Below are 27077 nucleotides of genomic sequence, written 5' to 3'. Positions count from 1 at the left end.
TTACATAAACTTTGCAAACAGTAAAAAAAAGATTTAGCATTCCTAGTAGACAGACTCAGCATTTTTCACAGATTTATGATTGAAATCTTGGCCTTATGGTGTAATCCTGTATTTGTGTAATGAGAATAAATCTTCACGAAAAACTAACTGGAAGATCATTATTCCCGAAGAAATGCTTGCAGTAAGGTAGGAACGTAGTATGTGAAGAGAAAAAGAAGATAGAAAGGTAATGTTTCCTTGTGTGTTCCTAAAGCCATGAAGCATCTCCAGGCTTTCAATACCAAGTGACAGCTTTAATTTACAGTTGAGCTTAGAGACATTTTTATGGCCCTGCATTCGGTTCTTTTATGTGGGCAGTACAAAGTGCTTATCAGAACAAGCATGTTTTTTAAACCCCAAGGCACTTGATACACTGTGAATCAGGAGCAGGGTCCTGAATTTAGGATTAGAGAAAATATACCATAAGGTGGATCATTAGAGAGTCAAAATGGAGATAAGATTAACAGTGTACCTGAGAACATACATGCCTTTTACATTATCCCTGTCCTATCATTCTTATTTTTATTTTGCTTTTAAGACATGGATTTGCTTTGACTCTGGAGAAAAACAGAAAGAAGATGGGTATCTTACCTGGTTAAACAGGTGTTCATTGCAGAATAGGCAATACAGCTAACACTTATCTTACTGTGCATTGTGCATGCTATGTTAAAAATTTTAAAAGCCTAGTAAAAGGCTGTGCAAGTGCAAATTGAACTGAAACACAGGATACAACCATACTCCCAAAGAGAGAAGGGAATAGCAGGCTATTCTGTGATTTCCATGGTGCACCTGTGATGCAAAACCACAACTGTTCTTTTAGGCGGTTTTCTTCTTTTCCAAGACATAAACATGAAATAACAAGTGCAAACTGTGTTGCAGCATCTTAGAGTTGTGTTTTTGCAGCATTAAAGAGGTTGATAGGTATTTATTGTCTACCAGTGGTAAGGGAAATAGGGAGGTTGAGTATGAGAGTAAGTAGAAGTCCTTGAAAATCAAAAGCCTCCTGGGGCCACTTGTGTGCAAGATATTTTTAAGAGTGGATCGAGAAATCAGCTACCATGAGCAAGTAATACATGAGAAAGTTGAATTACATTTGAGAAAGTGAATTTGGATTTTGTTCTTGTCCTTCTTTGTGTAGAGGAAATTACCAATTTACTGTATAAATATTTTGTTGCTTCCACATCCTCATCTGAATTTTTTCAATTGGAGCAGCAGTTTCCTCACTTTTGTAGAAGGATACATTATAATGAAGGAAATCTGATGAGTCTACAGTGGAAAATGAAAGTAGTGATGATAGCCTCTCACTGTATTTTTTAAGTAGTTATAAAACAAAGATAAAGGTTGATATTTTACTCATCTCATTGAGTTGCAATAGCCATGGAAGTAGTAAGAGATTGCAATAAACTACTCCCAGGAATTCAAGAGCATTCAAGAACATGAGTGTGGTCACACTGAATCAGAACAAATACTTAGGCAATCCACTTTCTTGTCTGTAACAGTGCTCAGATTTTTAGGGAAAGCATACAAGAGACATACAGGGCTTTGGGGGGGATTTTTACAGTCAGAGACTGTCAGTGTTAATATATTGCTCATTTACAATCAAAAAGTGTTATTGTTTAATTAATTTTACCAAAGAATTGCACTAAGAAAAATTTTATCCCTTCTTAGCATACTATGCAGCTGGCTCTTGAGCACGAAACAGCATCTTGTTCCCCACATTTCTCTTGTAGGGGATAAAGGATGAACAGATGGCAGAGTGCAAAGAGCACAAAAAACAATATAAACTGCATCTTTCCTGGCTCCTGTGGTTCACTTTGGTTCTTCAGTGAAAATAGAGGCATGTCATTAAAATTCATCATTGCTGTTTGTGTCCAAAGTAACCCTAGAGCAGAACAGCTAGACATCAACTCTTACTAAGGCCAGGAATAAAAAAATACATAAGGTCAAAGTGGCCATGTAGTGGTATATTTCTGAACAAATAATCTGTCACCTTGTTGAGCATTAAGCATCAAAACATAATTTATATGCTATATTTGCTGTCCATTTTGTTTGACAAACATAAATTCATCAACACTTTAAGGTGTGTATGGTTTACCCCAAACTCTAGGAATCCATTAGAAAGACTTAGTACACCAGATGATGGGATATACCCCAGGCCATACAAAAGTGCAGCAGTCATTATGATTAAGAGTTTACAAAAGAGTTTGTTGGAGACACACAGGAGACACTTTGGTCCTAAAGAACTGGAAGGGAGACCTGTGGATTTGGTGGGCAGCATGTCCCTAGGGAGGTGTGTGAATGTGCAAAGGCAGCATTGTGGCAGGACAAAATGAGAGGTGTGACAGCTCAAGCAGAAGCAGGAATAAACATGTTTGCTGTCTGTCCAATTCTGAAGTTACAAAGGAAAGGAGATATATGGGGGACTTGCCTCCCATGGAGAAATATGGTGGGTTTTCTTTGTATCAGCTTCCTCCATGTAACTCCCATCTGCTGAATCACTGGGTTAAAGAGGTTTCTTTTCTGACAGTGGATTTTCCCAAACTCCTGCAAGATAATAATGCATGTTTATCATTTCTTGCCATGGCATCAGATAAGGTAGGCTCACCTTGCCTTTATGCCTATTCCAGCAATGATAAAAAAAAGAGATTAAAGCACACCTTCCCTGGGGTCTGAAAACTTCCTGTCATAGACTGATTGCTTAGCCTTGCTGAAAACAGGTATCTCTCTCCAGGGAGCTATAGCTGGAATGAGTAAGTCTACAGTGACTGAAATCTACTGGATGTATAAGTCTGTGACAGCCTCATGTGGTTACTGGTGTTCACAAAGACACCTAGCATTTTCTCTCCACGGTCTTCCCTTTCTGAACTTGCACAGTAAAATTAAATGAAGCAGAAGGTCTGCAGCAGGATTTTTTCCCTGGGTTTAAAGGCTTCCCTTCAGATTTTGTACTAATCCATCTATTTAGGGTAGATAAAATGTTAGTAAGGGAGGAAGACAAGTAACATTTTTATCCACTCGGTCTTTTAAAGAATCTTTTCACTAACTTTTAAGAACAACTTTTACAGCATTAAGACCTTCAGACAAATATTATACTAAAGATGAAACATACCAATTTGATAGTCATAGTTTTGGTCATAATAATTTCTCACTTTTGGTAGTATTTGTCCTCAAATAAGATTTTGGAGTATTCTGAATAATTTTGGTTTTTTTTTTTTCGTTTTGTTTTCCTGAATCTTGAAATTAAGTCATACTACTGAAATGTCAAGACCACAAGTCTACTTCTCTGGGGAAACGGTAGACAAAAATCTGTCATCATATAAGGCGTACAACTCTTTGAAAGTCTTGAAGTAGATGGAATTTACTGAAGCCAAATTTGGTGAAGATATGCTTTCCAGCCTTGTGTGTATTGGGCAAGTGAGAATAAATTCTAGCACTGCAAAGTACATGCATGTAATTTGTGTCTTTTGCAGAAAAGCAGGCAAAGAAAATGTCCTCAGGCATGCTTAATGGCATGCTCACAGAGGAGACAAATGGCATTCCAGTGTTCCAACTGCTTTTGCTGTCAGTAATGTGAACTTCAACAGTTTCATAGTAAGTACCTCTAGGTGATATCTTCCAAAAGTCTCACAGTGGCTTGTAGTCCCAATAGTTGTGGTAAGAAATGTGGGTGATTTCTGCCCACAACTGCTTTTCCCAAGTGTGAATTTTTTTCAGCCATGGAGCCAGCAAGACTATCTTCTTCTACAGATGCTTGAGATATGTTTATTTTTTGATCCATATTTTATGTTTATTCACTTATCAATTGATTGGTTGGTCTTACCTTTCTTTACTGCAAGTATCTCTAATCAGATTCTGATTCACCTGACATTCATTTTGCTTAAGTTAATGTCGTGATTCAATAGAGGGAATTACATAATGCTGTGAAGTTCCGGACATTATAAAGATCTTTCTTTATCTCATAGAGCTGATGATGAATTTTGAGAGTTCTACCATTTAGCACACTTGCTATTCAATCATTGATGTTCCCCTGTAGCTCATGTGTTCCTAAAGAACCCTATTGGCTTAACTGGGGTAACTGATGAGACCAAGGGTTCCAGGTTCTGAGTTTTGTCAGGGCTTTTGCTCTAAACTTGTTTTAGCTTCTCACTTGGTACAGTCTCCTTTTGTCCTCCATATAAAAACTAACTTGCTCAAGTTTATAAATTTATGGTGGTTTAGTTGTATCAGATCTGCCACAGCAATGAAGCCAGTACGTTTTGAAGACAGAAACATGCCTTGGAGTTTATTGTATTTTCTAAAAGTTCCCGCTTTTCCACAGAGGCTGTCATAGCACATCTGATGAATTCACTAGAAATCACTAGAAAGGCTCTGAAAAAGGAAACACTTTTACTGTGGGAGGGTGACCAAGCACTGGCACAGGTCTCCCCGAGAGGAGTCCCTACCCTGGGAGATATTCAATACCCACCTAGACATGGTTCTGGGGAAATGACCCTGGTGGCCTGGGCTGGACTGAGCAAAGGGTTTGGACCAGGTAACTTCCAGAGGTCCCCTCCCACCTTTACCATTCCATGAACCACTTTTGCTCTACTAGCACTCAAGTAGGACCTATGCAGTAACTTAAACATTGGTCTCCTGTAAAACTGCCTGATCTCTTGATGTCTCCTGGGCAGGTTCACACAGTTCTGGATGATAGCCAGGAGGGATTTGCACAGCACCCACCTATGCAATCAAGTAGTCTGGAGGAAACATGGCTGTGCTACAGCTCAGAAAAGCACAGCACACAGAGGTGTGATACTTTGCAACTAATTAAGGCCGTTTTGTTCTTACCTCAGCTGTGCAGGAACATTATGTACATAGCATTAACACAAACTGACAAACATTTGAGGAATTTTGCAGATCTTGGGGATCAGTATTCTGAAAACTAAAGGAGAAATCTTTTACCATGGGAATCTATTATACTATACGACTTAAGATCAGTCTCTGTCTTCACTTTTGTCTGTGTAGTCTTGCTGAGCATCACTAGGTAATTAGGAATAATTATCTCCAGCCTTTGAAGAGCATTGGTGTCTTTTGTGACGTTCTGGTAGCCCCCCTGCTTTCCTCAGCTCGTTTGTTCTGCTCCAAGCTTTTTGAGAGACAATTGACAAGTATGGGTATGTCTTGGCTGTGCTTAGGAATGGACAAAAGAGCTGCTGGAGAAGGTTTGACTGATGGGATAAATCGAGAGACCACCGCTGAGATAAGTGAAGAGCTCCACCGAACATCACTAGATATCGTCTTTTTGTAGTGCATACTGAAATACCAGCAGTGGGGCAAGTGGATTGTGGCAGGAATTGGGAAGGTAAAGGGAGATAATTACTGCATCTGTGGTTTGCAAGGACAAGGCTAGATAAACTTTTTTGAAGCATTGCAGTCCAACTGCTATGGAGAAAAAGCAAAAGTTGGAGGATTAAATAGAAGTCACTGAGAGATTAATTATGTTCTGTTAAAATCAGAGAAAAAAATTACATGAAACAATTTGAATGCTTACTTTATGAAAGAGATCTAAATATATAACATATGCAGAACTATTACACTTCTATATGTATACCTTTGAGTTTTTAAATGACCCTGAAAGGTATCATCCCTACTTCTAAAAACATGTTTCAAATTCAGATAATAATTCATCCTTCTCTCTCATAAACAATGAATTACCAGTTTGTAACAAGCCAAAGTCAAGATCTTCTTAGTTGATTCCAAATGAAAATATGTATTTCCATTGGAAAAGGAACATGTGGGAGTTTGTCTGCACATCTAGAAGAGTGCTGGCCCCACATGTTCAGCAAAGATGAATTCAAAGTGAAATGGGTGCTGTTTGAATGATGACATTTTGGAATGGCATTCCAAAAAGGTTAGGGGAATCAAGACAGTTTATGTAGAAATTAATCTCCTTAAAAGGAGTTGAGAGTGGAGGTAATTTAGAAAGAATCTAGCTTAAACAACACAAAAGATATCTTTTATTTCCCTGTAGCTCTATAACAATCATTTTCCAGAACAAGTGTTTCTGTTGACAACTTTCTAGTAAACCATACATGTAGTTATATATATACTTTGAGAACTTTATTCTTCATTCTGTGTGAGGAAGCTACAAATTCACAGAAAATAATGTTAATTTGGAAGTTTTTTTCCTACAAGAGAATGGCCAGATTTTGGAATACCTGTAAAAGAGTGAGATTTAAAACAAGATATGGCTGTGTTGTCACCCACCTCTAACTACAGTATTCTTCTTTCATGTTTGAGAATAATCTCAGACTTCCCATTCTTTTTAATCAAAATATATTTTCATGTCTAAATAAGACAAAAATGCCCATATAGCCCTCTATTGAGAGTTATTCATACAATAAACTTTATTGATGAATTGCTTAAGATAACATGAGGTCAAAATATGTCATGCTGCTATTCAGTCCTATTCCAGCCCTTCTTCTTGGCCAAATAATTCAGGAGGTGGAGGGATGTTTTTGCTAAGCTGTAAACAAAGAAGGATATTTCTGTATTTTACATGACAACATGAAATGATCCAGTATCAGAGAGTCTTCTTGTCAGTGCAATGGCAGCATCAATGCAACATCAGTGGCAACATCAATGCAGTCTCATCACATGCAATGACAGAGTCAAAGGATCCACAAATGTTGCTACTATGCTTGAAATTGGCATTTGAGAGCAAGTGAATGACCTGCAGTGCAGGGACCTATTTACACTCATCATTAGACTTCTGAGCTGGTGCTAAACTGCTTTTTTCCCCCTTGTGCATCTGTCAAATACTAGCAGTCTCTCATTCTTCTGTTTTTGCATGGCTAGCTTTCGAGAGATGCATTTGAGAGGTGTTTTCTGGGGAAAAAATGGAAAGATTATCCAGGCAGACATCTGAACTCCTGCTGCTGTGGAAATAGGCTCTGTGCTGTGGCTTAAATTAGGGGTAACAGCCAGCACATGATTTTTATTACTTGGCTTATTACTTTGTTTTGCCTGAAGAGAATTGGTGATTGAAGATACACTGCCTTTTTGGAAACACAAACTAAACATAAGATGCACCATCCTGTGGGAAACCTTATGTTTCTCAAGATCTGGCATGAATCAATTTGTGCCATTTGATATTTCTTGCCAAAAGCTCATATCAAACAATTTTAGTTTGTTAAATTTGAACTTCTGACTGTCCAACTTGTCCAGGTCCATGTGAACTCTGAACATGTATCTTCCTTAGTCATGGAAGGAGAGTTCCAACTGGTTTAATTTCTGTCTTCTTTTGAAGCCTGCATTAAAACACAGGTTTGGAGAGCTTTAAAGAGTCATAAAAGACTTATTTCAAGAGGGCTGCTCTTTGGCAAGGAGCATGACATTCATTTACTAGAGGCTCTAAGTACTGTTTTAACTTGTTTACCTTACAGGGATTTCAATTCTTCTTTCACCTTGCAGTCTGGGTGCCCATCTCAACATCTCTTCCCTCTCAGTCAGCCTCTTCATGCTGAGGATGGGCTGGGTACAGATCCTGCAGCATAGGTTCCCAGCTTTTTCTTTTTCTCTCGTTTTTCTTGCTTGTTTTCTTTAAACTGTATCCCATGGGCATCAGGATCTAGGAGGGATCTAGGGCTGTCAGCTTCATTGTTATCAAGTTGCCTCCTTATCTGTCACCTCCTTACTTTGCCTGCTATGCCTTGAGAATTCAAATAAATAGTAAACCTGTTCAGTTCTCACTTTTGTTAGTCAGTAAGTACTTCACCATGTCTTAAACCTGTGCATTGAGGAAGCCTGTAAAGGTATAGTGGTTTACTGGATGTATTCAAATGTGGAAATAAATTAAAAAATCAATTACAAGAATTTAGTATTTGAAGATGTGAAGGGATAGAATGGTGTGGCAAATTAAAACTTTCTTTTGGACTAAATTTACCGCATATGCCACTTGATATAGTTATAAAGAAGTCAATTGTAATTTGCTTTTCCATTCTCTCTAGTGTCTTTTGACGTGGACTTTTTCATTCATAGTTAAGTTAGAAATCTTTAAAGAGTTTTAAACTATTACCAAGTCTTACAATGTCTTTTGCTGTATGTGGGCTGGCATTTAAATGAAACAACCAAGGGAGTCTTAAATGCCATTAGAAGCACGTTCATTCCAGCTGTTTGCAGGATTTTATAGGTCAAGCAGCCAAGGGGCTTGACTTTAGTGTTTTGGGATCAGTTACAGCTTCATTGGAGGGTTGAAATTCAATCTTAAATCACTGTGCTGTAACGAGTTGGCGCTATGGGGCTTTATTACAATAGCTGGCTTCTCCCCTCTCATGGCTACCCACAGACTGGAACCGCTTTTTTATGGAGTCTGTTTGGTACAGATGTCACTATCAGCTTCAGGTATATCACCCTGGCACCTGTAGTGTGCTGGGAACTGGAACTATCCGATGCCACCTTTTATATCGCTGCAGTCACGTGACCCTGCAGAATAAACATTAACAAACTCTTCTTTTCATGCTGATGAGATTGTTAAATAATTTGCTTTTGCCTTTCTGAGCCAGATCCTGCAGCCCTGATGCAGTCATGGCTTCTTTTGACTTTGTGTGAGCTTTGTCAGAGACAGAACTGGAGGGCGGGTGAAATACCTAACAATATCATATCAAATCCATCACCCAAAATCTTCCTGTGCATTGCCAGTGTAGTTGCAAGACTTTTGTAGTACACAATTAAACAGTATTGTATTAAGAATTACCTTTGATTTGTGTCTGTCTGATAATGTTAAATAGCGATATTAAATATATGTATATATTTGTTAAAATGCAGACAAAATAATCTTTTCAGCACCCTCTAATTACATTTATAGATTTTAAAGGTATGGCATTTACCATCTCTCCTTTTTATACTAGGATCCAAATTACCTGATGAGGTCAACTTCTTTGCCATTCATTTAGTGGGCTCTTTTGATTCTGAGTTGTTAGACCAGTGCATTGGCTTTCAAAAATCATTGAAAATATACTGCTCGCTCCTTGCCTGTCTTTTTTCTTAAACATTTATCAAAGAACAACTGGTAAAGTATTGAGGAGTGGATTTTTTTTTCTTCTCAGAATTTTTTTTTGTCTTGTTAAAATATCATGTTTTCAGCAATATTATGTGCTGTCACTACCATCACCCTCCACTGAACTCATTCACCAAAGCAGTTACCAGAATGGTGGGAAAAACTTTACTTAATTCTGAGTATTTTCCATATGAGTTGAACAGCTGAATAAGAATAGCATTTGCTGTTGAAAAGCAGCACAGGCTGTCTTAAAAAGACAACATATTTCTTATTGAACCTGCCTTTCTTTTCTTTGTTTTTATGCTTTGGCCTTCACTAATCTTGGCTATTGCTCTTTTATTGAGCTCCTTCAGCACATACATTTCTTTGCTTCATATTTTATTTAAAATTACTCAAGTGACAGCCAATTACCTATCTATCTGACCAAGACTGCAAAGACACTTTTGATCATCAGGTTTTTTTTCTTTTCCAACAATTACCTGTCAGAAAGCGAAGTTTCGCTTTTGCTCCATTAAACTAAACTCGCTATAAATATTTGTGATTTACTCAGAACCTTTCCTGACATTCAATAACCTCCAGACACATAGTCTTATAAATGTATTTAGCAAGTTTTTATAAGGGATTGCCATCCTAAAATCACCCAAAAGCTAGTATTTCACCTGGACAAGTCAATGCAGATCATTAAAAATCTAATGAGAGTTTCTTCTGTGGTCAGATGCTTCCTTTAACTGTCACCAAAGCTATGAAGTAGTGATCTAAGTCAAAGTTAAACATTTAATTGGGACACTGACTACATGCATTTTTGGTTATGAAGCCTGTAGTGAAAGATGGCAAGTTTGAGATAAGGAGGCTGTAATATTTAGCTGAGGAACAGTAACTTGCTAAATAGCATTCTGCAGTTAAGAGTGATCATCTGACACCTCCCTTCCTCTTCAGGTTTAAATGCTCTCTCCTGCATTAAAAACCTGGCATTTCTCTGGTGTTAAATTTTATCTTCCTTTTTACTGAAGTCAAGCCTGTCAGTAAAATTCTGAAATCACAGCAGGAGTATAAAATTTGTATAAAAAGTTGTTTATGCAGTACCATTGGTCTTTGATGAAACTTATTTATTTACTTATTTATTTTAACCTTCTTCTTTCATCATCTGTTAATTTCCTGTTAGAAATCCTGGGGTTTAGCATGTGGTAAGTCAAGCTTTTACTCTCCAATGCTGAGGTTTTATCCACAGTAGCTTGGCAGATTTTTGATGTCTTTTCCCCTTAAATTAGAAAGCGCATATTTTCCAAGTGTGAACGTTGGGCGTTCGCCCCAAGGTTTTACAAAAATGTTTTCTCAGTGGAACATCTGTCAAGGAAAAAGAAATGCACACCCTAGAGCCCTGGAATGTGAAGACAGACTTTAAGCCAAATGTGGCTAGTGCTAAGAGTGACCTTGATCCAAGGTCTTGTCTATTCCAGCTGAATGTGAAGGCTGCAGGGCAGTGTAGGAGGCTCCCACTGCTCCTCTCCTGCCTCTCCATTGCCCTCTCCCTTGTGTTGGTCTGTGGCTTTTTGGGAGTGTCCACCAATCTGGGGACAAAATAACCAAGGGAGAAGGGAAGGAAAGAAGGAAGGAGAGAGATGAGAGGAGGGGATGGGATGGGATGGGATGGGATGGGATGGGATGGGATGGGATGGGATGGGATGGGAGGATAGGTTGTGAGGAAAAGGTGATTGCACTGCTGAGCTTAGCAGAGGTATCCTGGGGTTTCAGAACAGAGAGTACTCAAAGCTGCAGGTGGAGTTTCTTTGGAGGAGGCTGGGAGACCACTTCAGTATTTAACAGCTGCATCTTCCAAACTGGACTAAGCTGTGATTCAGCTGGAATAGTGGAGCAGTTCCACATTGGAACCAGTGATAATGGCAAAAAGACCAACAATCCTCAGAGATTCATCATGTCCAGGAAACTCTTCCTGAAGCCACAGGTTAAATTTATGATCATAAGATGAAGACAAGAACTTTGAAGAAAACATCTTTATCCTTAGGAGCAGCAGTTAGTACTGATAATACACTGTGTCCCAGAACTTCTCCTGTGATAAGTATAAGCAATATCAGCCAACTGTGAGTTTTGCATGTATAATTCAAATTTTACAGATAATTCCTGCCCTGAATTTAGAAAAGGAATGCTATGAACTGTAATGTTTTTTCGCCACTTTTTGTATGCTATTTTAATTTTTGAAAGCTGAGTCTATTTGTAACAGTAAGTGTCCATTTGTGAAGTCATAATTTTTCTCCTTTTTTTTCTCTAGCTTGTAAAATTGTTTTCATTTCGAAAAGGGTTTCAAAGCTATATAGTTTTACAGCTCTCCAGTTATTAAATATTTCTTTGATTTTTTTTAGAGTTCTCAAATTCAAGTGTGTTAGATATACTACTGATATTTTTGTGTTTCTTATAATTTCTAGGGATTGTTTTACATGACAGAGTGATGCAACTTTTTTAGGATCAAATGCAGAGTAGATTATACTTCCTAGTTTTTTAAATTTATTAATTTATATGGTATCAAATTTGCAGCTGGATCATTAATCTTTTATTTTTACATTTAACAATTCTATAGTCTTCTGTTTATATCATGCCACTTTTGGGTCTTTTCTTGTATGAAGTGATCTATTACATATGAAAACTCTTCATCTTGATACAGTGACTTCTTCTGTTATGGATTTGGTTCTATTTATTAATCTCAAACTAACATGTCATTTATAAAACTTTTCCATTAAACTATAAACGGACTGTTTTCCTTGATGCTTCTGACAGAAGAGAAAATTGAGTTTTAACACGAATTTGAAAGTTGACTTTATAACTCTGCTGTGGTGTCTCATCACTCAGACAGCTTCTGATATATATTTTGAAGTATAATAGGGCCTGAGAATTTAAAGAAGGGGTTTAATTCACAGGGCACCCTGTTGAATCCTTCTCTCAAAAATGTTTTTTGATTTCTCTATTGATGAGGATTATCTTGGTGGTTTCTTTCTGCAGATCCTGTTCAGCATTGCCTTTTATTTTGCTACTCCTCTGCCTTAAACTGCTTGTAAAACATTTATGCTACAGTTGCACTATTTTTTCTGTTCAGGAGGTTCCAATTGTGCTGCATATCTGGTTGACCTCTCTAGGTGAAGAAGCTCAGAATTCAAACAGATTAGTTCACCTGAAGGTTTTCCTGCCCTTAATAAAAAAGGGCTTGAGCATGGCTGGAAGAGAAAGTTCACCCTGAATGACTTTATTGAAGCCCCGTTTGGCATCTTAGTGCTGGTGCTCTGCAGGAAGTGGGAAATGGGAAATGTTTGGAAGACTTAGTGAAACAGAGAGGTAAAAACACAAGGCTTCATTAAGTGAAGTGCTAGTCCCACTAGAGCCTTTTACTGCTAGTCCTGGTCTCCCGAGTCTTGCACTTTGCATTGCAAGATTGTCAGTGATGATGGTGACTAAATAACAAAGCACTCCCTTGCCAGCAGTAATAAGAAATATCATACATCCTTTTCCAAGTGTTGTTATGATAAGAAAATGTTATTTCCCATCAACTCTGATAGATCTTTATAAGTTCTAATGAAAATATTTCACTCAGCTGAACATAGCTTTCATTATAAATGTACACCTAATATCTAAGTTGCTGAAACAAACTCTCCTCTTTTATTTGCAAGAAATGTTTGGGGTTTCATTCCCCTTCTATGTTACTCATTTAAAAAAGTATCAAACAACAATTTATTATGGACAGTCCCAAACTTTGTTGTCTCAGTTGTCACAAGCAGTGGAGGTGCAGCCTCTCCCAACTTGGTAGGGAACTGGTATGACAGTGAACCTCCAGAGGACTTCAGTCACATTGTGCATACCCCAGCTGCAGCCTTGAGCTCCTCTGCCCTGCTAAATTGATTATCTGTCTTCTAGCAATGGAAGAAGTTGAGCCAGCTAATTTTGGGAACCTCTCCCTTCCTTTTAGGTTTCAGTTTTTTAAGCTGTTTTCAGAAGAATCTAAAAATGATAATGAAATTAGAAATTAATGTGGGAAAATTTCTTGTTGAGAAAAAGAAAATGCTTGTTGAGAAAAACAGCTTTCTTATTATCAAAATGTTTCTGGTGTAACATTTGGTGTTACTCACATGCACTTAACTCCAAGTGAACCTGTCTTTCACAGAATTTAGGCTAGTTTGGTGGCCAATGATGGAAACAGATTTTGGGTTTGGACAGACATCAACAGTATGGGCTCTTCATATCTGTGAAAAACCAGCCTGTAAATGTCCTCAGGTGCCTGTTTCTTCCCCTTTATTCTGATGATTTCTGTCAAATCAATTACCTGAATCACAGCCTGTGTTATTTGCACAGAGCTTTTTCATTTGCACAGAGCTAAAATCTTTGTGGCTTTCACTGCTTCTTGGGGGCTCTACTAGACCTAAGAACAGCAGCACTCAGAGGTCTCCTCTATTCAATCCATATTGCTCATGGTATAAAGAAAACAGATCTTAATATGTTTCCTCTGCCATGATAATGAATTATTAGGTTTTTAACTTCCGCCTGTGTTGCCTGCAAGGTGTTTTAATTTAGAAGAGAGTAGCAATTTGAGGAGAAAAGACATGCCTCCTACCTCTTTCTTTTCTTTAGATTCTCCTCACCCCCCACACCACCTCTGCTAATGTATTCTGGGGGCTTTGGGGATGAGACAAATTACTCTGACAAGAGCAAAATAAATGAGACTTAGCTGTGCAGGAAGGTCTCTCTGCATAGCCTGATGGTGAAAGCACTACTTGGTGGGGAAGGAATGGTTCTGTATGCTTGGCATCCTGCTTCCAGGGCTCCTTCAGTGGTTTCATGCTGTCACTGTATATAAAATAAAGAGTGAGCCCTGCAGGCATGAAACACGAGGAATTCTCCCAGTTTTGTACAAGTGCCATAGGCAATAGACTGTACCCTCATGTTTCTGCTTGTGCTCTCTTTTTGACTCGAGAAATACAAATTTTTATTTTTTTGCCTGCGACACAGCTTCAAAGAGAAGCTCTTTCCCTTGGTATCCTAATGGATAGGAAGTGGGAGGAGAAGAATGAATAACTCACTAGGCAGCAGGAGAGGAAATTCAACTTTATTTCTCTGTGTTTGTGGCGGGTGCCTTAACCACAGTATTCCACGGAAAGGCTAATAATTTTTTTTTTTCGTGTGTAACTCTGTCTATGGTGAATATATACATGTGCACCCTTATCTTTGGGAATACATTTGTGGCCACTGAGGTATTTAGTGGTAGCCCAGACCTGATGGATGTACTCAGAATTTGCTTGGCAGATATCAGGGAGATGCGCATGAAGGCAAAATTTTTATCTGATCCAGTTTAGGCATGAGCTGAACACCAAACCTTTCAGCATGAGTCTGGTGGCAAAGCGCAGTGGTTGTGTTCATTTATGTTCCAGTATTACATTTTTCAGGCATTTAAGGCGATCTGAAAATTTATCCCAAGGGTCAGTTCAAGAAGGGACAGATATCAAACAGCTTCATTCATATTTGTGCTGCAGGCTTTTGTCTTTCAGATAGCTCTAGGTGTTTCAAAGCTACATAAAATGCATTATGGCATCCATGACCCACCAGTGTGAATTTCCTCAGTACCCACTCTGAGCAAGCTCTCTGCTCCTGACACCAGCACATTCTCATGCCTGGGGAGGTAGCCAGGCAGTGACATTGTGGATGTTAGTGAACCATTAAAGTTTTCTGTCACATTAAACAGGGTTATTGAGACCAGTGGCCTTCCCAAAGAGAAAAAACCCATGGCCAAGGGCCATTTTGAGTAGGTAAGGGTATAGTTTGCACACAGCTGTCCTGTTTCAGAGCCAAGGACACTTTAATGGAGACAATGCTAAGCCAGCTGCCTTCAGTGCTGGGAGTGTGATAGGACACATTCAATTTATTGGTGCAGGTGAAGACCAAAGATGCAGGAGGGTTTCAATGAAGTTCAGGGCAGAGGTGACACTAAGCAAATCCTTGTCTGATTTGGCAGCTCCAACTTAATGTCTTGCTTGCTAATGTCAAGGCTTCAGGAAGAAGACACATTGTCTCTGAAAACTGGTGGTCTCTGAATTTTTTTAGCTGTTTTGCTGACCCAGAAGATTTCTACTTGTAACCTGAATGAAAAAGTCTCTGGCTCTGGTCATGGATGGCTCTGGTCATAAATGCCTTCCTATGTGATACAGGACTCTCACTATGTTATTGCTAGGCCATAAACTCTAAGTTCTGCCTGTGCCAAAGAGCTTTCAAAACTCTTTATTTACCATCCTGCACATGGGACTTGGGGCACCCTTGTGTTGTACTGTGTGATTTTTCATTTATGTATGCTGGGTCAGATGTTTAGCTGATAAAAGTCAGTGTAACTTCACTGATTGCAAAGGAGCTGCACCAAGTTGATGATTCAACTTTTATTAATTTCTTTGTTTAGATTTTTCATATTTATTAAGCTCAGCATAGGGAATATGGTTTTCATGTCTGCTGTAATGGAGGGGTTTTGTACAGATAAAATGGATTCTGCTCTCAGTGACACCTAGCCTCATCTTGCAGGTGAAGATTGGATCTGGCCATAATGTGTAAAATTAAATGGTTTATGTGAAATACCCACATATGATAATACTTTGGTTGGTATTCATAGAGCCATGCTTGCTCCATCTGTCTCAGTTATAAATATTGTAAGTGCGTATTTCAGTAAATTTTAGGGTTTGTAACAATGTAGTAAAATCAAGTAGATGTTAATAAATTCTAGCAAGCACAGAAATTCACTTGTTTCTCAGTAGGTTTCTATTTAGCTGCTCAAGATTATCTTGCTACAGCTGCAAAAAATATTGAACTAAGTTTAAACTCCAACAAATATGCTGCTAAGACAGTTGATTTTCTATCTTTAGAACAGGGAATTGGATTGTCAAAAATGAGAAGCAAATGTGTTTGCAAAAGAATTTTATATCTGGCTTTTTGTTTTTCTTTTTGTCTAATGTTCAGAAATTCAGAATTACCTAAAAACCACATGCTGAGGCAAGGATGAAGGCTAATGCTTCTTAGTTTCCTCCTTTTCCACACCCAACTAAATCCAGACCCAAAATGCCATGAGGACAGTGGGAGGAGAGCTATTACCATTTCTTTCTGATTTGTAGTTGCCCAAAAGTAGTGTAGCAGCTTTTGAAGAGCACAGATGGCTCATTTGGCTGCTGGTTTTGAAGCAGTTTGCTCTGAGGTCTTCCAACATTTTCTACTGCCTCTCACCCCCTGAGCCTACGTCTGTGCCTCGGGAGCTTCCAGCAGTCTTCCTTAATTCCTGCATTAAGGAGCCCCTGGGATCACAGTGCCCATGTCTGGGACTTGTCTGGGCTTGCTCTGCCCTTTTGGGCTTTCAGGAACAGATTGAAGAACTTGCAGTCGAGTGTTGTAGAGAGTAAATCTATGAAAACAAAGACATGGGGAAGGGAGGGAGGTGATGGGTTTTCAGAAACAACAGCAAGGTTTGCATTGCTTTGCTCTCTCACTGGTGAAGCCTCATGCAAAAAAGAAAATATCAATGTGCTCTGTCCAACCCATAATTAAAAAGTGGATGTTCTGTTTATGTGTTTTTTTACAGCTGGCAGCATTAGAGAGACAAATCTTTGACTTCCTGGGTTTCCAGTGGGCTCCTATCCTTGGCAATTTCCTACAAATAATAGTTGTCATTTTGGGTTTGTTTGGAACCATCCAGTTTAGGCCTCGATATATAGTCGTGGTAAGTCTCATTTATTATATTCCTTTTTGTTTTTTGCCATAAAACCTGTCATATTACAAAGCAGAATTTTCTTGTTTTCAAAACACCATATGGTATTTCTGTAGAAACTGTACAGGTCTCCATGTCTTTTTGCAAATTTAGGACTACTAAGTGGGTTTTTTTTGAGATTTTGGGCATTATCAAAACCAGGTAACCTAGAGAAAGTGCTGCCAAAACTATGTTAATAAATAAATAAAGTACAAACTGTTCTTCTTTTTGTAACCGACAAGACTTGATGGTGATTATTAAAAAAATTTGCAATGGCCAAGTTATATTTGACCACATCTTTCTCTTAAGCAGAGAAGAGCAATGATTGTAGAAATTTCTTTGGTCCTGTGACCCATGGGTTCCAAAGAAGTCTCCTTCTTGCATACATGTAATTTTGTCAAGACCTGTATTCATGGCTTTGACCCTAAATTATTGTAAATTCCCTCTGATGCTTGTAACTTGAAGCTTCTCAGTTGTTTTTTTTCCCATGTTCTCAATATAGCCAGGAACAAAAAGAAATTTCAAAGCTGTGAAGAAAAATGCCAACAACAAAAAAAATCTCTGTTCCTCGCCCACATTCAGTTTTGAATGTAAGAATATTATGTCTTTACCTGGTAATGGCTGTATTTGGAACATTTTGGTTGTGTTGTCAGTAATGGATTTTAAGAGGCTAAAGTTATCTTTTTCCTCACAAAGGAATGAAATAAAAGTCTGCTGGGGAAAACTCGTTAAACAAATACTTTAAAAGCTTCATCTTTTGTACTCAAGCCTGGAATCCTGTAATTCTTTGTCATGTCTTAAAGAAAAGTGAACAAAAAGTGCATCCAGGATTATACTCATGTTAGCTAAGCTTACAAGCAGACCATAATGAATTGAAAATTGATTGATATAAGAAACAGCACTTTTATTTATTATCTGTGGTTGGAGAACTGGGCATCCATGAATTGATGACTCACCTTTCTGCTTCATGCTCTCCATTTTATGCATTAGAAACGAGTGTAAGCATCTGTAAAATTATGTGGGAAATTCATGTCTGAAGTGCAACACTACAAAATTTCTTGCCCCTCAGGTTCATCACTGCTGTTCAATGATGCAAACTCCGTTTAAATTTTCAAATGAAATGCAACAGATGTTGACTGTTTCTATATCATTTCCAATGTAATTGAACATTTTAGGCTGTACAAAAGTTGTTTTAAAGTAGAGGTAGAAAACTCATAATTAAAGAAAGAAACACATCCCCAGGTACCTTATGCTGCTTTAACTGAACTCCTATTCTGATTGATCTTTAAGCATATATTTAGGAGCTCTAGCTACAGCAGGTGCCAGTACTCATTCCTGGGGAAGATCAAGGCTTTAGAGCCCAGCTGGTCAGAATACAGTGCTAATAATGCCACAGGTCACAGGTTTGATCCCTGTATGGGCCATTCACTTAACAGCTGAACTTGATGATTCCTGTGGGTCCCTTCCAGCTCAGAATGTTCTGTGATTACCCACTTCTTCATCCCATCACCACCTCTCTGAGTGATCTGTGATTACATCCTTACTACCATGGGGTTTACAGGGAATAGGAGTAGTTTGAGCCAAATCCTGAAGTCTGAAGAGAGCCTGTAACACGAGGTGTCTGTAACTGACCTCACAACTCAACACCAGCAGAATAGGGTGGCTGTCGTGTCTTCCTGTTCCCACTGTTCCCTGACTGAACACTTCCCCAGATCCTCTCCTCCACCTCTGGCAGGAGTTAACTCGATCTGTCAGTAAGTCAGCTCCATTTCTAAGCTGTCAGAAAAACAATCTAGCAAAAAGTGGAGATTTTTTTGCTAAACTGGTGACCTGAATCCTGTCTGTGAGGTTCCAATGGTTGCCAAGGTTGGCATAAGGCAGGAATTGGGACTGCATGTTTATGAACAGCAATGTTGAGGTGGAGAGGAAAGGAGGAGTAGCGAGACTTCTCTTGTTGCTAGCTCCAAACTTGTCAGTTCAGCCTCATGCCTAGCCTTGCCTTCAGGTTGAATTCAGTGAGTACCTCAAGCCAGCATGAGCAAAACTCCCTTTGCTCAGCTGCTGCCTTCAGTCCCTGTGCTGTTCCTCTGGACCAGCACAGGTACCAGTTCAGCCACTTGGTAAACTGTCAAACCAGAACAGATCCAGCTCAAAAGCAACTATTTTCTTTACTGGTGTTAATTTAAGTGAAGGTGAGGTCTTTGATGTGCTTTGCTTATTCCGGGAGATGGGAGAGGGGAAATTGGAAGAAGTAGCCAGAGGAAGGAGAAACGTGCATGGAGTCTTTCCACAGCAGTGCAGGGTCACACCAGCTTTAAGTTCTTGTTGAGCATAGCCTGAGGATCTTCCAGTCTATATCAACACATGCTCCCCAGAAGCTGGGCTTCCTAGGGCTCTGCCAACCACAGTTTAGCTTTGTCCACTGTCCCCAGAAGGAGTCAGTGATACTGACAGTAAAGACCCCTGCCAATGCCAGCTGCATACGGGCTGTATTCACTAAGGCAAAAGTGACAGTCTACCTGTAAACTTGTACTGCTGACTTCAAAGTCTGTTTAATGCAAACCTTCAGTGTTGTCCTGAATTTCAGTATTGAACACTATGCAGAGAGATTCTTACCAAGGCTCTGAGTAGTGAATTAGGCTTCATATTTACAGAGAAACTTCATGGCCTTCCATGTTCATAGGTCCACTTTCAGCCACATCTAAGCCCCTGGATTAGTGGTTAGTATCCCAAGAATTTGGTCCTGTGTCTGTGACTGAAGAAGTATTTTGAGTCATGCTTTTATATACTCTTATGTACTTTCCTGATTTAGATTAAATTTAATCCAGTTTAACTGGAAAAGTAACTAATTGCTTCAAGAAAATTATGCTTAGTATCCATTGTCCTTTCCAGAAGACTTCCCTGGAAATCAGCTTCACCAATGCAGATGATCCCATCACAATATTAAAAAACTGAAGTAAAGAGAGAATCATGTCAGATACAATGGTTTACTTCTGTAAACTGTCTCCACAAAATTAATCTGGCATGTGTGCACACAAGTTGTCCTCATGATAATCTGTCATACTCTGATGGTGATCTTGACTTCAGCTGACCAGCTCTAGAGCCATTGTTTAACCTCAAGAGAATGTTTTAATTCTATCTTCTGTGCAATGAAGTCTGTGCCTGAAGGTTTCCCTGATAAGTGAAGTTACACAAAAGCTTTCACTTTGTCATCTTATGCTTGTATGTCATGTTCAGTCTCCTCAGATTTTGAAATATGTAAGGAATGGGAAAGTAAGTGAATAAATGTAATACATGTAGGGCCATAATTTGAAGCACATCTATACTGCAGTCAAATAAGAAAGTGCTTCTGCAGGCACAGTTGGGCAGGCTTTTGTTGCAGGTGCATAGAGCCAAGAAATTCAGAGAGGGCTCCAATAGAAACTGATAAAAACAATGGCAGTCGCATGCTTCTGACCCTTCCACTGCCATTGAACCCAGGCTGGCCAGTTTATCACTAGGATTTAGTGACCACATAAGCTGCACCATAAATACAGTCACTGCAGATTAAAAGTCTGAATAACAAAATTAGTTTGAGTGATTTAAAATTTGTCATAAGAGCTTTCTACCAAAAAAATGTCTCACTATCTAAGAGCTGCCATGCAGTGGCTGGTACATGAGGCATCTCTGTTGAGATGGAATTCTTACTCTGGGTAGTTAAAGATAGTGGTTCTCGTTCACTGAGTACAGTCCCTCAGATACAGGACTATATGAGTGGTGGTTCTGAAATAAATCTGGAATTTCACTTGCTCATACTTAAAATACCAAGTCCTCAGAGTTTAGGAAACAGAGAGAGAGGGAATGACAACATTGACTCCAAATGTCCTAATTAGTTTAAATCCAATAATTATTTCTAATAGGTTTTGTATTAATTAGTAATTTAGATAAATGTTGTGAACAATTTGTCCTGTCACTAAGCGGATGTGCTATTTTCAGTATTTGAATATTTTGTGACTGAATTAAATCTGTGCAAAGTTCCCAGGGGGCATAAAAGTGCAGAGCTGATTCCTAATTTTCCCACATTAGCTCATTTGAAACTTACCCAAACATTTGCAAAGAAGAAAGAAACAGCTGAATTTCAGTTATAACTATGCTGTTGCACTCTTGTCATGAAGCTCCAGAGCTCTGCTGTGATCTGTTTCCTTGTTCATGCTTTTCCTTTCTTAACAGATCTTGCTATCACCAGCAAGATTTTCAAGCTGTTAAAATTGATTAATGATGATGACAGGATACTTGTTAAAGCTGGGAATCTTCTCCCTCTGCTACTTCTGATATGGGACTTCAAAAGGCTTCTGAATGATGAGTCATATAGCTAAAAGCACAAAAGCCAGGCTCAAAGCTGAAAAAAAAGAGTTAATAAATAGTGAGGGATAAAAATAATACATTTAAATAGGGAGAATCTATGGTGGATATCTCTACTTTACCTGCCTTAGTGTATTCCATTAAATAATATGATATATAGGCAATGCATATAGTTGAAAAACCAGGAAAGAGTTTCTTTAAAAAACCCCAAACAAATAAAAAAACAGAAGAAGAAGAAAGGCTGTATAGGATACTTCATTTCATACTCGAGCAAATATTATACAGACAATGAAAATATTTAGGCTTAATTAAGCCTAATATTTAGGCTTAACTTGTTGAATTATCCTTCCTGTTAAGTCCTGTGTTGTCCCTGCTCCATCGTGCTGGTTTAGGTCACTCCCCTGGCCACCTTTCATAAATGTGGCTAATAAGGCTCTGCAAGTACTGATTCCAGGTATTACAGGGGGATGATTTGACAACTCAGTGGTTGCTTCTTTCCCTTGAAGTATCCTTGAGCCAGCATTCATTCCCTCTAATGCCATGAATTACCCTGTCACAGTAGTTGCTGCACTTCAGATTTAAATATACTCTTGAGATAGTTTATTCATTAAAGCTAAACTTTTCCCACAATCCTTGTAATATTCAAACTTAGAAAACTCCCTTTTTTCTTTTCCTTAACTAGTTGTTCTGGTGATGTTTTGTCCATCCAATGCAATTGTTTTAACCTGGAAATGTTTGTATTTCACTGATATATGAAATGTATCTCTGCATTGGTTTCAGTAAGGTTCTAGAGTCAAGAGGTTGTAGAGTCAAATCTCACTGTTGTAGAGAGGCTGACATTATGAAAGGGAATATTTATTAGATGTTTAACCTGTAAGGTTTAGTGAGTACTCCCTCCACTTTATTGGTAAGACTTCAAATGCTTCCTCACACCACATAGTATACAATCATTAGTGCAAAAGATCAAGAGCAAGAAAACAATGTTGTGCATCATGGGGAGAAACAATGCAAGGATTATGACCTTGTCCTAGGTCCTTCCTCTAGAAGAAAACTGTTACAAAAATATCCAGGTGATTTTTAAGTGATGCATCATTTGGGATATAAAATAAAAATACCAACTCTTCTTTTTGATTCAACCTGTGTGGAAAATTCCTTTTTCATGCCAGATGTGGTGAGGGTTGTGACGCTGAGTATGAGGCCAGCTGAGTGGGGTGGTCAGGATGGGGGTGGCCAAAGAACTAGGCAGGAACTGCTGGGTGTGGGAAGTGAGAGTGAGCAGACCCAGCAGGATGGACAGGATAATGTTCAGGACACAGAGTGGGAGAGGTTAAATGGCAGGTCAGATAATGAAACAGGTTAGGTGCCTGGGAGGGAAGTGAAACCTGAGGGTCAGTATGGACCTGATGTCTCAGACCTTATCCATTTCTACACTGAGAGAAAATTGCCAGCATGCCTGGAATGTCCCTTCACACAGAGGATGGCAATTTGGACTGTTGCTCTGCTAACAAAAATAAGAAATCTGCATCAGGGATCTAAAAGTTACACCTTTCATAATGACTCAAGCAGGTGTTAGTGTGATGCCACATAATGCAATATTGCTTGGTGGTTTGGGTTTTTTAACCTAAAAGGCATATACATATAAATTTACACAATGCATATAATGTCAGAAAGTGTTACAATTTTTTCAGAAAGAAACACTCAGAATTTTAGAAAAGTTGCTTTTAAAGCCCTTCTGTGCAGGGTTTCTATGATTCTTTTATATATTTTCAGATTTGAACTAGACAGACACCTACTAATTCTTATATTTTGCCTCAGTTTCAGTAGAAAGGATAGACATTTGGGGGTTTTCTGGTGATTGCAGATGTAGAATAGAAACTGATTTTCAGAAAACAGAAGACAATGAGTGAGGCACGTACTACCAAGAAAGGATTGCTTTTGCTGTGAAGGCTGTGCTCGGTAGCTGACTTTTATCTCTGCCCTCAACCACTGAAACCTATTTTGACACAAAGTGAGTCATTTAACAAAACCTGTCACATGCTTTGTTTTCCCCTTGCATTCTAGATTCGTGTCTTGAGACCTTGTGGTCTGATTTGCACAAGTGCTGCACGTTCAGCCACAGGGAGCTGAATGCTGAGTTTACAAACTGAGTGTATAACCTCAAGCATTCTGAAAAATGAACTCTTAAGGACCTCAAGATGGATGCTTATAATGTATGAATACTTCTGAATGTAATCTCTGCATGTATCAGAACATCATTTGCATTCTGAAAGCTGTATCATTCCGTTATAACATAAAATAAATTAGTTAATGTTTGTGCAGCTCTCACACATTACAGCGACGAGCATCTTAGTAAACCTCATGAGGAAATTAATATTCTGTCCTCAGAGCAGGGTCTGAGCCACAAGGAGAAAAGATGTACTGAGCTAGCTATTCATAAAAGGTGTTAGGGGAGGTAAGATCTTTTAAAATAAAAATATATCTATGATGATTTTACTAATGTTTCAATTGTATTGCACAGCCACAAAACAGAAAAATTAAGTTTGCATGCACAGCCCGAATTCTGACATTTCCTAATTTTGCTTTCTTGCCTTTGCTGTCTTATAACCTTTCCTTAAGTACCTATAAAACTGCAAGAAAAGAATTTGCTCCTTGAATATCCAAGAAGACAATAACTTCCCTACTTAAAAAAAAATTCTATAGTACTAATTACTGTATATAATGTAATTGCTATGTTTACAAAACAAATGGAGCTCAAATTTAGACCTCTGCAGCTCAGTGAGAGTGTAGGAAGAGCTTCTCCATACACAGCAGCTGGGTTTCAAGGTGCACACCTGCTTTGCACCTGCACTTCTCTTTCAGTAATCCTCATGGTGCAGCAGGAACCAAACTGGTCCTAACTGTGTAAAACAGCACAGCCTGGCCTGGGAAAGCAGGCTCTGACAGTTTTTGCCTGAATAGTACAGCACTGGTGCCCATGGGACAGAATGAGGCCATTAACAGATTTGGCTTGGCCTGGCAGATCAAATAGAATTCATTTTGTTGTGATGACATATTTAGTTCACAGAGAGATAAAAAATTCTTTCTTAAAAAGGAGAATACTTCCAAATAGTCTAAATTCTGGGATTGTATGAGTTGTTCATTAATTTTGAACTCTCTGCACGTAGTGTTCTAAATATAAATGTTAGAAAATCAGTAGTTGAGGATGGCATCAAGTTACTACAAAGCCAACAAATGTGGTAAAACGTGATATACTCTAGGTTAATCATATGAGCAGTACAGACCTCATATTGCTCACAGACCACAACAGCTTTGTCTATTTTATAATAACCCAGCCTTCAGCTGCCACACTGCCCTTCTCTGTAAGACAGAGGAAACGGCCCAGGAGTGTTACTCTTGTTTTGGCTCTTAGTGACCTACTTCTTGGACCATTGCCCAACTGCCTACCTAGCTCAGAAGAAATTATATTAAAGCAGTTGACCTTTTTGATGTGCAGAAATGGCCCTGTGCAGGGGGGAGTAATCAAGGAGGGGAGAAAGTTCAATCTTCTTTGCCTGAACCTGTCATTGTACATGACAGGGAGAGGAACAAAGAGGGGAACAAAACCCAAAACTGCCCAAGAAAGCCAAACTGATGGCATCTGTGCAATGCATTGTAGATCAAGACGTGGAGCTTTAATGATCATATTGAAGAAAACAAGAGGTACTAATCCTTATCTGGCCACAGCTAAGTAGACTTGCAAAAGCTCTTAGCAGTGGTTTTCTCCTCTGTGAAGGCTCCAAGTGTGTAAATGTGAAGTGGCAGTGCTGCTGCTCACTGCATTTGTTCCAGTGGATGCAGCTCCAGCATGGCTGCATGAACACTTGGCCCATCAGGATGAGATGCTCCTGAAGTGGAGTACCTGGAGAGTTCCTTGGGAATAGGGTACAGCTGTATGTCAGTCAGCAGTCATCCCTAGAGAAATGGGGCCAGTCTGTTGTGCTGACAGGTAAAATGCAAAAGATTATTTGAAGTAGATGAATTAATGTCCCATTCATGCTGTGGGTGCTGTATGAGTTCAGTACCATGCTGGAGAACCCAGGAGAGGTGTGGATATGTTAAACTGTTAAGGGTGCTTTTCTGGATCGGATTCATGGCAAAAGGCTTGGAGAAGTAGTGGGCTAATTTTTATGTAATAAAGTATGTTTTACTGTGAAAGACTCTCAAGAGATCAGATTTACACTTTACCTATTTGTTTAAAAAGAAAAAATCTAGATTACCAGATCAATAGATGTGGGTTTTTAGGGTTTTTTCTTGTACCTTTCTTCATAATATTTAAATGTTATTTCACTAATATTTACTTATTTACGCTTATCTGAAATTTCCTTTACTTATTTACGCTTATCTGAAATTTCCTTTAAGAGAGCTAAATTGTGATTTAAAAATGACTCAGAGTTGTCCCAAAACCAGTCAGCATTTTGGACGTCATTGATATCAGTAGGATAGTGTAAAACTGCAAAGAATAAATCTATTTTGTTTGTATTTATTTAGTACAGCAATGAATATTGAATTTGTAATTTCCGGTGGTTCTAAGGGGACTTCTGCAGTGGGAGCTCCTTTTCTGAACTCTCTGTTCTTGGCTGTTCCCAGAAGAACAATGCTTATTGATATCAGTTTTTTATTATTGATCTGCTCAGTATGAAGTAGTTTCATCTTAACGTTTTGTTTTTCTCTCTTTCTTGCTCTCATCCGGCTTTGTGTTTAGTACACGGTGTGGACTGCCCTGTGGGTCACCTGGAATGTTTTCATTATCTGCTTCTATTTGGAAGTAGGCGGGCTTTCTAAGGTAGGTCACTTACCCTTCTTCAGATTTATGGGAGGGAGTTTCAACAGCAGGACTCTCAGATTTCAGAAGACTGCAACCACAGAGGAAAAATGTGGTTGTTTGAACATACAATTTGATCTTCAGAGTTTCCCTCCAACAAGAACTGTAATGTTTGAACTTCTCCCTGCTAGTAAATAGCCACAGGTTTGAAGTACATGAAGGCAATGAATCTGAATTACAGCTGCCTTCTGAAGTATCATCCCAAGGTGAGAGGTGGGGAGGCATTCAGTTGTAAATTTGAGGTGCTTTTTGATTGTTGAAAAGCAGGCAGTGTCATTTTGGTTGAATTTTCAAGTGTTTGGGAAAAATGTGAATTTCCAAGACTGCTTTGAAAGAAAATTACTAAGAAGGTTAATGTGATAACTTGCTGAGCAAATTGATCTCACAGTGAGAATGTTAATTCTCTATAAAAAAGAACAAATGGCAAAGGGGGACTTTTGTCACATCTGAATAAAGCTTTCCTTTATATGACACTCAGTGTTTTAGGTCACTAATTCTTTATTCAGTCCTCTGATTAGAGCAGAACTGTTTGCTGGAATTGCACATCAAGAGATGTGCGCTCGTTCAAGATAGCACTTATGTTAGCATAGGTTATGCTCAGCATTGTATCTGCAGGGAATTTCACACAACACCTGCTGGTTTTTATCCTCCAGTTGGACACAGATGATACAAATCTTAGTTTACCACATTTACCACATTTAAATGATTCCAGGCACAGTATGCCCATGGCACATGCTGATCCCGGCACTATGGATAGAATAAATGTCACTGTTACTGGTTGTAGATTTAGTGGTTTGAACTGCATCTCTGTTAGTTCATGCAATGCTTTTAGAGAATGCTGTCCTGTGCAATGTGCTCTGGGAAGACCCTGCTTGATTAGGGAGGTTGGACCAGATGACCCACTGTTGTCCCTTCCAACCTGACCCATTCTGTGAATTTTTGTTTACTCCACTCAGAGTGGAACATTTATGAACTATGTACTTGCTATGATTAAGCTAAGATTCCTAGCTTTTCATTGACAACAAACA

General features: G+C 38.8%; 1 protein-coding gene across 1 annotated transcript in view; it reads left to right on the top strand.

The window, feature by feature from the left end:
• Window positions 1–27077, top strand: part of NKAIN3 (sodium/potassium transporting ATPase interacting 3) — a gene marked incomplete at both ends in the record, with an annotated part of 308984 nt that overhangs the window by 139604 nt on the left and 142303 nt on the right. The window contains 2 exons of the mRNA XM_084202196.1: window positions 16683–16820; window positions 25930–26010. Of these exons, the coding sequence (XP_084058322.1) occupies window positions 16683–16820; window positions 25930–26010 (219 nt within the window). The remainder of the gene's footprint in view (window positions 1–16682; window positions 16821–25929; window positions 26011–27077) is intronic.

Source organism: Fringilla coelebs, assembly GCF_963513975.1.
Source record: "Fringilla coelebs genome assembly, chromosome: 1".
Classification (NCBI taxonomy): domain Eukaryota; kingdom Metazoa; phylum Chordata; class Aves; order Passeriformes; family Fringillidae; genus Fringilla; species Fringilla coelebs.
This window is presented reverse-complemented; position numbering and strand designations above follow the sequence as displayed.